This window comes from Monodon monoceros, unplaced genomic scaffold (assembly GCF_005190385.1).
Source record: "Monodon monoceros isolate NGI ecotype Baffin Bay Population unplaced genomic scaffold, NGI_Narwhal_1 Super_Scaffold_5, whole genome shotgun sequence".
Lineage (NCBI taxonomy): Eukaryota > Metazoa > Chordata > Mammalia > Artiodactyla > Monodontidae > Monodon > Monodon monoceros.
In genome coordinates this window covers 62,335,365-62,351,084 of record NW_021703782.1, presented here as the reverse complement: position 1 = coordinate 62,351,084, position 15,720 = coordinate 62,335,365, and the positions used below count along the sequence as shown (strand labels likewise).

Sequence of the window (15,720 nt, the reverse complement as noted above, 5' to 3'; positions counted from 1 at the left end):
GGTTCATTCCTTTTTATTGCTGAGTCGTATTCTGCTGTAAGGATGTACCACCGTTTGTTTATCCATTCCCCACTTGAGGGGCATTTGGGTTGTTCCTATTTTTTGTCTATTATGAATAATGCTGCTGTAGACATCTGTGTACAGGGTTTAGTGTAAACACAAGTTTTCATTTCTATTGGGCACGTGCACCAGAGTGGGATTGCTGGGTCATATGGTCAGTATAATTTAACTATATAAGAAACTGCGACCTGTTTCCTAAGGTGGCTGTACCACCGTGCATTCCCGCCATCAGTATGTGAACACTCCAGCTGCTCCCCATCCTTCTCAGCCCTTGGTGTTGTCAGTTGCTTTAGTTTGGCCATTCTAATAAACCTGCAGTGGTCATAGCTGTTCTGAAAAGGAAAGCTTTGCTGCTTCTGAGTAGCAGTTTGCAAACTCTCATACCAAGTTTCAGTTGGATCAGCAGCTCTGCTAGGAGGGGCAGCTTGTGGACCTGACTTCACACGGGCGCACTCCCGTCCCTTCTCCCAGTTCTGTCTCTCATATCCCTGGGGTAGAGAGGAAGGATGGCCGATGGCTGATGTCTCGCCTGATGCTTTCAGCTTCCATGGCTTTTGTGAGCACAGAGGGGTGGTGCTGCCCCTCTGTGTTCCGCGTGCCCCCCAGTGCATCCTGGGTGGAAGTTTGCAGACCAGCTCATCCCTTACCTTTTCCCCCTCAGGCCTACATACAGATCACTTTTGTGGAGCCCTACTTTGATGAGTATGAGATGAAAGACAGGCTAACCTACTTTGAGAAGAATTTCGATCTGCGGAGGTTTATGTACACCACCCCCTTCACCCTGGAGGGCCGGCCTCGGGGAGAACTGCACGAGCAGTACCGGCGGAACACTGTCCTGACCACCATGCACGCCTTCCCCTACATCAAGACCAGGATCAGCGTCATCCAGAAGGAGGAGGTAAAGGCACTGGAGGGAATGGGCTCTGGACAGAGGCCACCACTGAGGGAGTGGGCCTGGGTCACCTCCCAGGATGACACACAAACCTCCTTCATGCTCCTTCATGGCAGACTCAGGTGCAAATCTAAAAAGGGATGCCTTTGAAATATTATTTATGCTGGTTATCCTCTCACTCTCGTGGTGCCAGGGAATCCCATTTAGGCAGCTACATGTTTTATAGTACACTTTATATTTAAGTATTTTCTACTTTAAAGTTATATCTTTAACATAAATATATGTACACAATTATAATACTCACTGTGTCTTTATATGTTAATGTTAAATTTACATGAAATGTCAAAGTTTACAATATTTTTTATTAGATTTTTATATATTTAAAAGCTTACATGTGATTCAGGCAGCGTTCTGTTGTTCATCGTCAGAGGCAGGAACAGCAAGTGAGCAGCCCCAAGGAGTCTGTGTTGAGCTGGAAGAGGGCACCATGCCAGTCAGACAGGAGACCAGTTGTCTCCTAGTCCCAGCATCCTCCTGTGACATTGCACAAGGCTCTTATCTTCATTCAGTTTCCTTATCTAAATGTTGATACAGGGAAGACCTCTTTCTTTTTTCTGGTTCCATGTGTAGCAGAAGTCTTCAAGTTCATTGTAATGGCACTGATGGAGAAAATGCCTCAAGCTACAAAACTGCTCAAAATTAGACATACTGTAAACATTTTACTTTACAATATATACATGTGCACTTATTTGTCATTCATTTTGTGTAGAGCCACAGCCTTGTCTGTGATTTAGGGTTGGCTGATCACGATTCAGCACTGTCTTTCTTGTATAAACCATATGCAATGTCTACCCATATGCAATGTCCAGGATGTTCAGTTTGGGTTTCTGTAAAGCAGAGTGAGAGCTTAAAGATCCTTGTTAAACAATATAAGAGCAGAATGCTTCTGGATTTTTATGATTTTTTTTTCCCCTAGCCTTTTACCATTGTCTTGTGCACACCTAATAAGACAGGAATCTTTTTTTTAAATTTTTATCGCGGTACACGGGCCTCTCACTGTTGTGGCCCCTCGTGTTGCCGGAGCACAGGCTCCGGACGCGCAGGCTCAGCGGCCATGGCTCACGGGCCCCGCCGCTCCGCAGCATGTGGGATCTTCCCGGACCGGGGCACGAACCCGTGTCCCCTGCATCGGCAGGCGGACTCTCAACCACCGTGCCACCAGGGAAGCCCCAACAGGAATCTTTTATAGCAACTTGCTTTCATAACATCTTGCCCAAGCATTAGCTTGTTTTTCATAGAAACAACTCTTCTTCTTTCCACAGCCATAGTTCACCAGTTTATGCATTATTGAATTAGATTAGCTCATTAAAATAACAAGTGTAACAGGCATAAGCAAGTTGGTAAACAAACACTGATGAGTTGTGGTGAATACACACTTCCCTGGCAGGAGCACGGGGGCTGAGGTTACTGGAGAGCCACCCACCAGCTCAGGTGTTCAGCAGCCACATCAGAGAGTGGTTTTCACAGAGGGCAGAGGAAGCCAGAACTGATGGCTCAGCTAAGGGAAGGTTTGCTTAGAAGGCATCTGCTGTATTTCTTACTGTTTTAGACTCTTGAGCACTAGGACATGTCAGCACAGCACAGAAATAAACTCACGGTCCCAGTAAGAGTCCTCACAATTTTTCTGGGCCATTTGTAGTTCCCTAAGAACCTCAGTGTGTTAGTTTGTTAGAGCTGTTGTAACCAAGTACCACAGACTGGGTGGCTTCAACAATAGAAATTTCTTGTTTTATAGTTCCAGAGGCCAGAAGCCAAAAATCAAGGTGTTGGCAGGGTTGGTTCCTTCTGAAAGACGTGAGGGAAGGATCTATTCCGGGCCTCTTTCCTTGGCTTGTAGATGGCTGCCTTCTCCCTGTGTTTCTTCACGCCATCTTCCCTCTGTGCATGTCCCTATGTCCAGATTTCCTCTTCTTGTAGGGACATATAGGTCATATTGGATGAGGGCCCATCCTAATGACCCCCTTTGAACTTGGTTACCTCTGTAAAGACCCTGTCTCAAATAAAGTCACATTCCGAGGTACTGGGGTTTAGGAATTAAATACTTGAATTTGGAGGAGACATGACTCCATCAATAAAATTCAGAAAAGGTCATACTCCAAGCCAACAGAACTTAGCAACTAGCAGATTGACCCTTAAGAGAATTCTCTTTACTAAGAATTCACCTTCAGGGTGAGTTAGAAAAGGCACACATGATGCCAAAATCTTGTGTTATGGTGGAGAAGAAAATCTTGAATGCTGTGCTTCTAACAGCTTTCCCAATTATAAGTCAAGTAACTTCTTCCACAATAGGAAAGGAAACCTAACAGTGTAGAAAAAAACATGGATTTTGAATGTGAACATTATTGTGGTCAAAATCTGACCTCCCCACTTACGACCTGTGTCACTTACTTAACCTTACAAATCCCTCTTTGACTGCAAGGTGGAGAGAATAGGAAGTTGTTTAAAGAAGTAAATCATAAATGCATGTAAAGTTCCTGGAACATAATAAGTACTCAAGAAATGTTAGGCTCTTCCTTCCTCTTAACCTGTCCTGATTATTCTAAATTTCTCTGAAAGCCTTCTTAGCTGCTGCTTCAAACCCAGTGTCCTCTTTGTCATAGCTCCAGGTTTGTCCATGGCTTATAAGACCTGACAATGACTTTCCTACATTTATGTCTTACGTTCAGTTTGTTTTGACACCAATTGAAGTTGCCATTGAAGATATGAAGAAGAAGACCCTGCAGTTAGCAGTTGCCATTAACCAGGAGCCTCCTGATGCCAAGATGCTTCAGATGGTGCTGCAAGGCTCCGTCGGAGCTACTGTCAATCAGGTAAGCGAAACCAGCTGGTGGCAACTCCTCTGGTTCTTGTTATTTTGGTTCGTGTTACTATATGTCTGCACCCTTCTTTCTTGAGGTCAATGAGGAGTCTGATCAACATACAAATGATGTTCCTAAACTTAGACCGAACACTTGAGGAGGTCCCTTCTGCTTCATGTAACAACCCAAGGTAGACAAGAAATCCTAGAGATGAGTGGACCGTGTCTAAGGAGTAGCATTTTTTTGGAGAAGTTGGGGCCAGTCCTGGCAATATGATCCAGATGGAGAGCTTAGTCATGCCCAATTTAGGCAGAGTTGTTGCAAGGCTTGAGATAAATCTGAGAGGGCCTGTAGGAGAGAAGGGAAAGGGTCTAGGACATTTCACCTGGGTCAGTCACCAGATGAAACCAGTATGCCAGGAGCGTTGCTAAGCAGGCGTGACCTGGAACCGGCTTCTTGGGCCACTTCAAAACAGACCGGATCTTCTCAGATCCATTAGAATTCTAACTCCGATCTCAGCGTGGAACTAATCCGGCCTCAGATGGAGGGCATACTAGCTTAGTTCTCTCTGTCCAGTGTGCTTCCTTAATTTCAGAACTAGATCTGCACACCTCCACACCCAAAAACTCAATGAGTGCCGTGACCCTTTCCTCATTCGGCACAACTGGACTCCCCAGCAAAAATCCTCTGTCCACATAATATCAAGGGGACAGAAATAGTACTTATTACATTTCTATGACCAGAAAATATTAGGAGGCTTTTGCTTTTGTAAGTCCCAATCTTTTAATGAAAATGGAAGACTTAATAAGCCCACAACCATAGATTACACATGTACTATGCATATCTCTGACTCAAGCCAGCAATTACGCAAAAGGGTGCTTGCCACTAGGGCAACTAGACAAATGAATATGAATGGCTGGATCAAGAGAATCTCTATTTTCAGAAAAGCAACTCGAATCACATACCCTTTGATGTAGTATATTACCTTTCTATATGAAGGAAAATCTGTAATTAGTAGTATTTGATTTAGGAAATACATTTAGACTTTTGAATATTCTCCTAAAACTGCAAACTCCTCCTAAGGGATCAGCATTTTCCTGAGAAGTTCAAGACCTTCCTTGATTTTTCGTTTTGGTCAAACTAACAAAATTAAATGTTCAAACTATGACCTCACTCCCAACATTTCCTCCCAAGTAATTTCACTTTCTTTCCAACATCAGTAATGTTTTTCACTTTTCCCATCAGGGACCACTGGAAGTAGCCCAAGTATTTTTGGCTGAAATTCCAGCTGACCCAAAACTCTATCGACATCACAACAAGTTGAGATTATGCTTTAAAGAATTCATAATGCGGTAAGAGGGGAAATGGCTGGGATTTCAGTAGAGCAGTGGTTTTCAAATTGTGGTCCCCAGGCGAGCAGCTTCAGGATCACTTGAGAAATTTGCTAGAGAGGAAAATTCTCAGATACCAGTCAGACCTACTGAGTAAGACTCTCCAGAGGTGGGACCCAGCAACCCATATTTTAACAAGTCCTCCAGGGGATTCGGATGCGTGCTCAAGTTTGAGAAGCCTGCATAGAGCAACACCGCTTGCACTAGTAGCTCACAAACTGTATGGTGCTTTCATATTTATCATCTCACATTGTAAAATAAATCTTCATTTTACAAAAGAGGAAATGGAGGTTCAGAGATGGGAAATGATTTTACTTAAGGTCACGCAGCAAGTTAGTAGCAGAGTTGAGTTCAAACCAGGTCTTCTGAATCCAAGTAGCGAATACTTCCTTCAACGTGCTGATGTTCCACTGATGAATTAGAGCCTGAGAGGTTCTTGGCATTGGCAGTCTTTGTAATTTCCCATATCATACAATAACTTATTTTTATAAATGTAAAAGACACTGCCTCAAATTGAGAGATAGAGGCAAGATTCTAAAACTAGAATTTTACAAAGGTATCAGTCATCTCTACGGCAATTCCCACTGGCAGACAAGCGTCCTCTCTGCTCCTGAATTCTGCAGTAGAGCTGGCTCCAAGAGCAGACTGTTCAGGCTGGATAGGAAGTGAATCTTGGGACAAGGTCTTGCAAGTTGCTGCAATGCACACAGGTATACTGGGACTCCTGTGGCCCTAAAAGGAACGATTATGAAGGATGTGGATGGCCCCTCACCCATAAGAGAGAAGGACATCAGAAATACATGTACTAATATTTCTTTTCACCCAGGGTCTTAGAGCAGCATATAAAGTCTAGGAATATCTTCACTTGGCAGATGGGGATAAAGGAGGCTAAAAGTTAAAGTTTGCTAAATTCAGTGAAAACTCACCAGAATGCTAGTGTCAGGTGAGGTTCTCCTCCTTCACAGGCTTTGGTGAGACATATGTAAATTTGCTACGTATAAAGGAGACATTCTTTGTCCTGCAGTGAATCTCAGCTGCTTAGTAATAGGGGTGTGTGTGTGTGTGTGTGCGTGTGCGTGCACACTATACATATGCACATACATGCACAGACAGAAATTATATTTATTAATGTTTTGTATTTGAATTGTTTCCTGTATTTCATAACAATTTTGACATTACGCAAAATCTAGATATTCTTCAGTAAAGAGTGCGTTTTCATAAAACAAAGGCTAGAAAAGTATTGGGGGAATTTTTAAAGATCAATTTACTTTCCACGTATCTTCATATAAAATGAAGTTATTGTGAAAGGCCCATGAAGGTGGCAGTGGCACGGGCCTCTCTGGACCTCTGCAAGGACCTGTGAAGTTTAATGAGCACACACTAGGACCCAGGTATGATATTCGTTATAGGAATACAGGAGCTGGGTATTCCTCTGCTCCTGACAATAGGACTTTTACCTGGCTAAATAACAAAGCAATGCAGCATGTTCTAAGAACTGTGGAGAGTACACAAAATATAGGGCTAAGAGTTCAGAAAAGAACGGTCAGTTGCAGTCTGCAATGGCTAGGGAAAGCTTTGTGGGAAAACATCACTTAAACCTCGTCTTGGGTATGTAGTTGGTAAGAAGGGGGCAGTGGGAAGACAGAGGCATTACTGGTAAAGGGACCAACAGTAGCACAAGACACAGAGGCAGGGCTGTCCTTGATACGTCTGGGCTCCTCTGAGTTGGCAAGAGCAGTGCATTCTGTGGGCATGCCAGCACAGGGAGGGGATCCTGGGAAGACAGCACTATTGACAAGTGGGGCTCTGAATAGAATATAGATGTAAAAGGAAGCTTGCTAAGAGAAGTGATTTTTTAGTTAAAATGTCCTTATAAAATCCCTGTCGAGGGCTTCCCTGGTAGCGCAGTGGTTGAGAGTCCGCCTGCCGTTGGCTGCGGACCTTCCCCCTGCTGGGTGGGCTGCCGCCCTGTTCTAGGAATGCCACAAGAATATCTGTCAGCGCTTCTCAAACTTCACTGTGCAAAACAAATGACCTGGGGATCTTGTCAAAATGCAGATTCTGATTCAGTAGTTCTGGGGTGGGCCTGAGACTCTGCATTTCTAACAAGCTCCCAGGTGCTGCTGAAGCTGCCGGATGGGACCGATCTTTGAGCAGAGGCTGCAAAGCTGTAGAGGTTGCTTGATTGCCGCCATCTCACATTTTCTCCTCCCTGCCCCCTCCCCGAGGGCTTCATGCGTCAGGTCCTGCCTACTGTCACTCACCCTTTTTCCTCCCCTTTCCTCCCTTCACAGGAGGAAATGTGCCATTACTATTAACACCTTTGAACAACTATAGATGCTGGTTCATTGAGCAAACATTTATTGAGCCCATACTTTGCGCCAGGCACCCTGCTACCTGTGTGCAAAGATGAAGTTCCAGTACAAATGAGACGAGGCTACAGGCAAAACAGTACTTCTGCTCACTACTTCATTGTCAAAGTCCAAGTCCAGTGACTTTCATTCCACTTTATTTCACATGCATCAAAAGTAGTGGGTGAAAAAAAAAAAAAAAAAAAAAGTAGTGGGTGAGGGCTTCCCTGGTGGCGCAGTGGTTGAGAGTCCACCTGCCGATGCAGGGGACATGGGTTCGTGCCCCGGTCCGGGAAGATCCCACATGCTGCGGAGCGGCTGGGCCCGTGAGCCATGGCCGCTGAGCCTGCGCGTCCGGAGCCTGTGCTCTGCAACGGGAGAGGCCACAGCAGTGAGAGGCCCGCAGACCACAAAAAAAAAAAAAAAAGTAGTGGGTGAGATTGTGGTGAAGGTTGCATGACTGTATTAATGTACTAAAACTAATCAAACTGTATATTTACAAGGGTAAATGTGATGATCTGTAACTTATACCCTCAGTACAAGTAGCAGGTGAGGAAACCTTCCTTTCCTCCATTGCTTAATTGCTTCTCAGGTCCAATCAGCAAGTCACAGCTTTGTAATGAATAGAGGAATTGTTTGGTCAAGTTGTTTGCGCCCCTGTGTTTTCTCCCTGGAACCTGCTATCAGCAGAGATGATGCAGGAGTGGAAAATGTTTGGGTGTGAAACCGTTCCCGGTTTTGCCTTGAGTGAGCTCCAGCTTCTCAGCAGACTTGGGCTGTAGGTCGATAAGCCCAGGTTTCCAAGGTGAACATAAGTGAGCCTTCCAAGACTGATTGCTAATAACGGAAATGTACACTTGCTGGGTACACTGTAGCTGGGTCCTGCCACTGGGCAGTGGCCTGTCTGACTCAGCTGTAGCGGGTCTGGATGAAGCCATAAAGAACCTGGCAGGCTGACCTGCTGCAACTGACACCTGATCCAGCCAGTCCTGCGGCTCTTCAGATGGTTGCCAGGTTGGGGCCTGGATCCCCTTCTGAAACATCTCAGGGTTTCAGAAGCCAAGATGGAGAGGTACAACATACTGTTTCCCTCCTCTGCTCCCCAGAGCACCCAGACCATTTTAAACACTGCAATCTGTGCCAGTCTGTGGTTTTAAATTTTCCTCTTATATTTCTGTCTTAGTCAGCTTGGGCCACTATAGCAAAATACCACAGACTGAGTAGCTGAATAACAGACATTTATTTCTCGCAGTGCTGGAGGCTGGGAAGTCCAAGCTTAAAGTGTCAGCAGATTCAGTTCCTAGGGAGAACCCTCTTGCTGGCTTGTAAATGGCCACCTTCTCACTGTATCTTCACCTGGTAGAGAGATGAAGAAGATAGCTCTCTGGTCTCTTTCTACAAGGGCACTAATCCCATCACGTGGGTCCCACTCTCATGGCCTAATTTAAAACTTCATTCTTCCTAAAGGCCCCACCTCCAAATCCCATCACATGGAGGTCACATGTGAATTTTGGGAGGGACACAAACCTTCATTCCATAACATGTGAACTTTCTCATTCTTATAAAGACTAAGTGATTTTTAAATTCATTTTTATATTTAAAGAAAAGAGAGCAGGACTCAATGGCACCAGGTCCAGGTTGCCTTTAAGGGACATAGTTTCAGATACATCAGTAGAGTTCCACCGCATAATTGGTCAAAGAGTCTTAACGGGAGTTAACGTCTGTGAAGAGAAAGGAGAGGGAATTTACCCAAGTGGCCAAAGGAAAACCAACTGTGTGTAGTGTGGGTGGAAACAGAAGCAGTAGGTGAAAAGAGATCTGAGTATTTGGTGGGAAAGCAAAGCCTGAAACATTACGAGAGGTTGCTCGAGAGCAGGTCCGTAGCAGGGACATATGAAGGACGTCTGTCCCTTTTCCAGGTCACAGGGACCTGTCTCAGTGGGCCTAGGAGGCTGGGTGGAAAACTGAGAGCTGAGTGGAGCAGCACATACACACACACACACACACACACACACACACGTGCACGTGGCTTCCCCCTCCCAGCCCTTCTGCAACCATTCCCAAGAGGAAAAATTCCATTTCAGTTACAGTGCTATCCTGTCCTCTTCTCTTAGCGCATCTCCATCCCTGGTTCTCTTGAACAAGGTCTCGATCCTCAGGGCTTGACGGTGCTCTCACTTCAGGACCAGGGCACCGCGTGGGAGGGTGTCTGGGCTGACTGTGAAATGGAGAATAGTGTGCGATCGTCGGAACCACAGGCCTCTGTAACTCCTCAGGACAGAAGCCCAGGGCCCAAGGAGGCAGAAGACAGTGTAATGTGAGTCAGGCCCTAGAGCCTAGCCTAGAGTCTGATCTAGGCGGACCCCACCCCCCGCTGGGTTCTGGGGTGTTCAGCAGGTCCTCAGAACCTGCTTCCAGGTGTCAGACTCGAGACTGGACACCTTCCCAAGCCCGTAGTCCCAATCTCGCCCCCTTAGGAGGAGGAAGCAGGGCCACTGTGACTTCCCCGAGGCAGGGAGCCACACCAGCCCCTCTGGGGCCGCCCAGCCAAGGGAATTAGAGGGGACTCAGGGCGACAGCCGGAGGATCCAGCCACGGCTGCTCCTGTCTGCCCTGGGGTGCGCTCCCTGCCCCCGTGGTGCCCTGCTCCTTCGGCCTCAGGCGCCTCCCCACAGGCAGCAGCGGGGCACCCAGGACAGTGCTCCTGGTGGGCTGTCTCCCCCGCTTCGCTCCAGGAGAGGCAGGCCACGCCGCCTGCAAAGCACTCCTCCCGCAGCCGCTTGGTCAGGTCCTCACATGCCCGACACCATTTCATCCTCATAAACCCACTTTATAGATGAAGGAAGTGCGGTTGAAGGAGACCACGATTAGCCCAAGGTCACACAGCAAGTAAGTGGCAGAACCAGGAATTAGACTAGCCTTCCACTGAGACCGGCTGCCCTTGGGATCTGGGGTTTGGTAGAGGTCGGGCTGGGAGGGAGGAAATGCAGGGACAGTGCTGGAGGTGCCAGCCGAGGTGGCTCTGACCAGGGGACCCTCACATCCACTGCAGCCCTTCCTGTGGAAAGGCCAGATGTTCCTTTGGTGCCCTGCCCCCAAATAATCCTTCCTCAACTTCAAGGGCCTGGACCACATATATCACTCCAGTCACGGGAGGGGGTGGGGAGCCAATCCCTCAGTTTCTCCAGTATCTCTCCTCTCACTCCGGCAGCTGTATTTTTTCACTGGACCTTAGCTGGAGACTTGCTGAAGTGTTACCAGGAAGAAGATGAGAAACGCCGAATACTACAAATTGGGATTCGGGAGAGAATAGTTCCAACTTGAGACCAAGGCCGTATGCCTTGGATTCTAGCTGGAAGGGTCAGGGTCTTTCCTAGGCAGCATTTGTGGTGTTGGGGTTATGAGTGTGGGCTCTCGGGCCTAGTTGCCTGGCTTCACATATTCACTCTGGGACTTCCCTGGTGGCACAGTAGTTAGGAGTCAGCCTGCCACTGCAGGGGACACGGGTTTGATCCCTGGTCTGGGAAGATCCCACATGCCACAGAGCAACTGAGCCCATGTGCCACAACTACTGAGCCCGCATGCCACAACTACTAAAGCCCGTGCGCCTAGAGCCTGTGCTCCGCAACAAGGGAAGCCACCACAATGAGAAGCCCGCACACCGCAGCAAAGAGTAACCCCCGCTCGCTGCAACTAGAGAAAGCCCGAGTGCAGCAATGAAGACCCAACGCAGCCAAAGATAAAACAATAAGTAAATAAATAAATAATATCTACTCTGCCTTAACTAGCTGTGTGACCTTGGGCTAGTTACCCAACCTTAGTTTCCCCAACTGTAAAATGAGGATAAAATAGTAACTACCTCTTAAAGTTAGTATCAAAAGAGTCAATTCAGAGAACTTAGAATAGGACTTGGCACATATGAAGTGATTGATGAATATAACAGTATGGGGCAAATAGAAACCAGATTGATTTACATAGGAAAGAGACTTAATCTGATTTAAATATAGACATTGTCTGCCCATGACTTGTGTGCCTCTGTAAGGTTTGTAACATAACACACAGTGGGGCTGATGAGACATCGGCCTGGGAGCAACAGGATCCTGGATTTACATCCACCTTTCCTGTTCCCAAAGGTGTATGACTCTGGACAGGGCACTTCATCTCTTTGCATCTTAGTTTCATCAACTATGAAAAAAAGGGGCTGGGATATAAAATCTCTGACATCCCACCATCATTCTTATATAGAACAAATAGTTTCTGCACTCAGACTGGGTCTATCAGGAATAGTAACAATAATAATAATAACAATAAGTGTTCTAGGTTTTAGCTATGTAACAGTACTATTCTAAGCATTTTATATATTTAATTCATTTAATCTTTACAAAACTTTATGAGGTAGGCTATTTTCACCATCATGTCACAGGTGAAGAAACTAAGGCATGGAAAGCTTAAGTAACTTGCCTAATGTCACAAAGCCAATAAGTAGCAAAGCAGGATTCAGAGGTGAGCACTCCACCTCCAGAGCCTGTTCTCTCTAGGAAGTACATTCAGTTGCCAGTAACAGAATGGAATTAAGAGTGGCTTAAATAAGATAGAAAATTATTTTTCTCTCATATGAAACAAGATCAGAGATAGGCATCCCAGAGCTGTGTGGTGGTCACATAAAGTCATCAGAGACCCTGACTCTTTCCATTCTTTTGCTCTGCTATCCTGGTTATAGTATATCCATCCTCATAGTCACAGAATGGCTGCTAAGGCTCTGGCCATCACAACTACATCCTAGGCAGGTATCAGGAATAGAAATGAGGAAAGAGCAAAAGGCTACACCCCTTTAAAGAGCTTTCCTAGTGACTTCATCTTATAGCTCTTCAGCCGTCCCTATTTATAAGGAAGGCTAGGGAATGTAATTTTCCAGGTGGGTATACCACCTGGAGTTCTGCTACTAAGCAAGAGAGGGGATGGTTGTTGATGAAGCAACTAGCAATTTTTTGGCCATACTGAGGGACTGATATGTGAGCTGTGCTGAAGGAGCATCACAGAGAAGGGAGGGCAAGAGATGCAGAGGGTGAGGGCTGCATGACCACCCTCTCTGTAGAAAAGACACCTTAGATAGAGGACTATGAAGGTTACCCCCAGCATGTTCTGGAAGCACAACTTCCCACCCTTTCTAGTCCCCATCAATCTGGTTTCTGTAGGACTCTGCTGAAAAATCCCAGCACATCGACTGTAAGAAAATGCTTGTGTTCAGTGAACTTATCAACAAAGGGAGCAGCAAAGGAGGGGTCTGTCTGGAATGGTGGTGTCACTGAGTGAAAGTTGCACAGTTCAGCTGTTTGTGGACCTAATGAAAATGTTACAGATAGGACCATTTTTAAAAAATGATTTGCAATGTAGTTATATGATCCTGTATACATTTCCCAAGAGATATGGCTCTTCTCTAGGAGGGAAACATAATGCATGGCTCTCTTTAGTTTATGGATTTAAATTAACATAGTGGAAGTTATTTTAACTTTAATAAGAAAATCTAGAGAATATAATCTAAATGGAAGGAAGAAATACAGAAAATGTCTATGAAACAATTTTATAAGGTATAAAATTTGTTAAAATATAAAGTTACAAAAATTCGCTCCACCTATTAATATATTTGTCTTTTAAAACACTATATAAAAATTAAAACATTTTTTAAGTAATAAAAAAAAAGAAAGAACAACGAGAGCAACCAAACCAAAAAACCAAATCCACCAATGAACAAGAGCTAAAAACTATACTAAAAAAAAAAAAAAACACTATATATATTTATAGCTACTATGTCTTCTGATAACAAAGATCACAGAGAGTATAGTTGCTTCTTCCAAAGTTTGCGGAGTAGCCATCCCCAAGTTAGCAGTTCACTCCTGCAGGTCTCTTGTCTGCCAGTGTTACAAAACTGGTCCTTGAAGTCTCCTTGAAGAAACTGATTTCATTTTACACATTGTGGTAGCTCATAACTGTTAGTTTAAGAGGCAATAGAAAAATAATAAGGGGTGATGTAGATTTCTCAGGATTCAAAGGGTATATACCTCCCCTTCCTACCTCTTCCCTGAAACCTTGATATGTAACCTTTGGTATCCTACAGTTTGCTTCAATTAATGTCAAACCTAAAAGATAAGTGAAAATCCAGTTAAGGGCGTGGTTTTGGCTTCCAGGGTGAATTAAATCAATCTGTTCTGGGCTTCCCTGGTGGCGCAGTGGTTGAGAGTCCACCTGCCGATGCAGGGGACATGGGTTCGTGCCCCAGTCCAGGAAGATCCCACATGCCGCAGAGCGACTGGGCCCGTGAGCCATGGCCGCTGAGCCTGCGCATCCGGAGCCTGTGCTCCGCAACGGGAGAGGCCGCAATAGTAAGAGGCCCGCGTACTGACAAAAAAAAAATATATATATATAAATAATTTGTAAGCACTTCAAACTTGTATGAAATGCAACCTCATTTTCTCCCCACCCTGATATTTGCATCTCAGATGCGGTGAAGCCGTAGAGAAAAACAAGCGTCTCATCACGGCAGACCAGAGGGAGTACCAGATGGAACTCAAAAAGAACTACAACAAGCTGAGAGAGAACCTCAGGCCAATGATAGAGCGGAAAATTCCAGAACTCTACAGGCCGATATTCAGAGTTGACAGTCATAAGAGGTAAGAAGAGGGCAGGGGAGGCCTCTTCCCATAGGATAAAGGATAGCTCTTGAGGCCCAGCAATCAGAACTGCAGAACCTCTGGGTGTGGGAGCGGGCCCTGGAATCAGAGAAGCCACCCAAGCGTGATCTGCTCTGCTTGCATCCCGCTGCCCCTGTGCCTTCTCCTTGACCTCTCCGGGGCCCCTCCATGCGGCCTTCTGCCAGCCGTCTTCCCAGGGCCAAATTACCGCCTGTATTTCTTCCGGCACAGCGCGAAGGCATGGCCGCACTTTCCCATACTTACTTACTTTACTGAGTTCTCCATGATTGATGTGCTTTTCTAGTGAGTGATTTTCCTCTTTAAAAGGCTAACTGATGTTTCTTACTTCTGTTCTCTCTCCCTGCTTAATTTCAGAGACTCCTTCCACAGATCTAGTTTCAGGAAATGTGAAACCCAGTTGTCACAGGGCAGCTAAGAAAAGCTATCTTCACGCATGAAGACTGGAGGCCCTGTGACCCTGGAGAAGGACCCGCTGGAACTTAAAACAGGACATTTGCCGCACAGGACATGCCACATGCTCCCTGGCCAGACAGCACTCTGGAAGCTTTGGGATCCAAGCGATAATGGGAATTACACCCAAATGGGGTCTGAGCAGATCTGGGGCATTTGGGGGATGGAGGTGGTGGAGGATGGTTAATCAGGGGTGCCTGTATATTTATTAAGCCATGTTTTTTCGCATAATTGTGCAAAACAAAGCATAAACAGCATCTCCTGCTGAGTGGTCAGGAACTGATGACTTTCTCCGGCCTGTATTTGAATTTAACCTGAATTTAGATAAACCCAAATTGCCCAAGGGAAAATGGACAAGTTGTCCACCAGCTATTCAGAGTGAACTTCTCTCCTCCCCTCTTTATGGGAAAGGAAGGTGACCTTGCTGGAGTACAAAACATTTCCAATAAAACTGTGAGGGGAGGCCTTACTAGAAATCCGAAGATCCTGAAGGCTGGAAATGTGGGGATCAATTAATTATTTGTGAACTTGTTACCCTTTTGGTAACGGTGGACTAATCGTTGTATAGTTATCTTTGCTCTATTGTTAGGTGGTTAATTTAACATGCATTTACAGAGGAGCACACTCGAAGCACTGAGTTAGGAGGTAATGGTACTCTGAGCGACCCGCCCAAAGTTGCAGATGCTGCAGTTACGTAAATTGAAACAATTCTCCTCCAAAGCTTTGTGTTTTTTCTTAGGCTCGCTCCTGCTCGCTCTTTTTCTCATCCTCTCTGGGACCAAGTTTATTTTTATAAAAGGGTAATATTTCTACTTTCATTTCTGAACCTTGTGCTGTCCGTCGGCATGTGTACATCAACAAAAGAATATATTCAGGATTCTTTGGACAGTGTACTTTAGGAGAAAGAGGAACAAAGTTATTATTTGAGAATTAAATTATATATTTTTTAATATGACTGGTTACCTTGACTGGTACTAAAAATGTAATAAGAATTGCAAGCAAAATGTT

At 45.4% G+C, this 15,720-nt stretch overlaps 1 protein-coding gene across 4 annotated transcripts in view; it reads left to right on the top strand.

Annotated features, from left to right (window-relative positions):
* Positions 1 to 15,720, top strand: part of DOCK8 (dedicator of cytokinesis 8) — a 227,034-nt gene extending 211,314 nt beyond the window's left edge. For 2 of the 4 annotated variants that reach the window (XM_029202019.1, XM_029202020.1), the window contains 5 exons: positions 722 to 958; positions 3,679 to 3,822; positions 5,056 to 5,162; positions 14,050 to 14,220; positions 14,617 to 15,720. In XM_029202019.1, the coding sequence (XP_029057852.1) occupies positions 722 to 958; positions 3,679 to 3,822; positions 5,056 to 5,162; positions 14,050 to 14,220; positions 14,617 to 14,677 (720 nt within the window). In that variant the 3' untranslated portion in view covers positions 14,678 to 15,720. The remainder of the gene's footprint in view (positions 1 to 721; positions 959 to 3,678; positions 3,823 to 5,055; positions 5,163 to 14,049; positions 14,221 to 14,616) is intronic. The other 2 variants (XM_029202021.1, XM_029202022.1) reach the window with 1 other exon arrangement.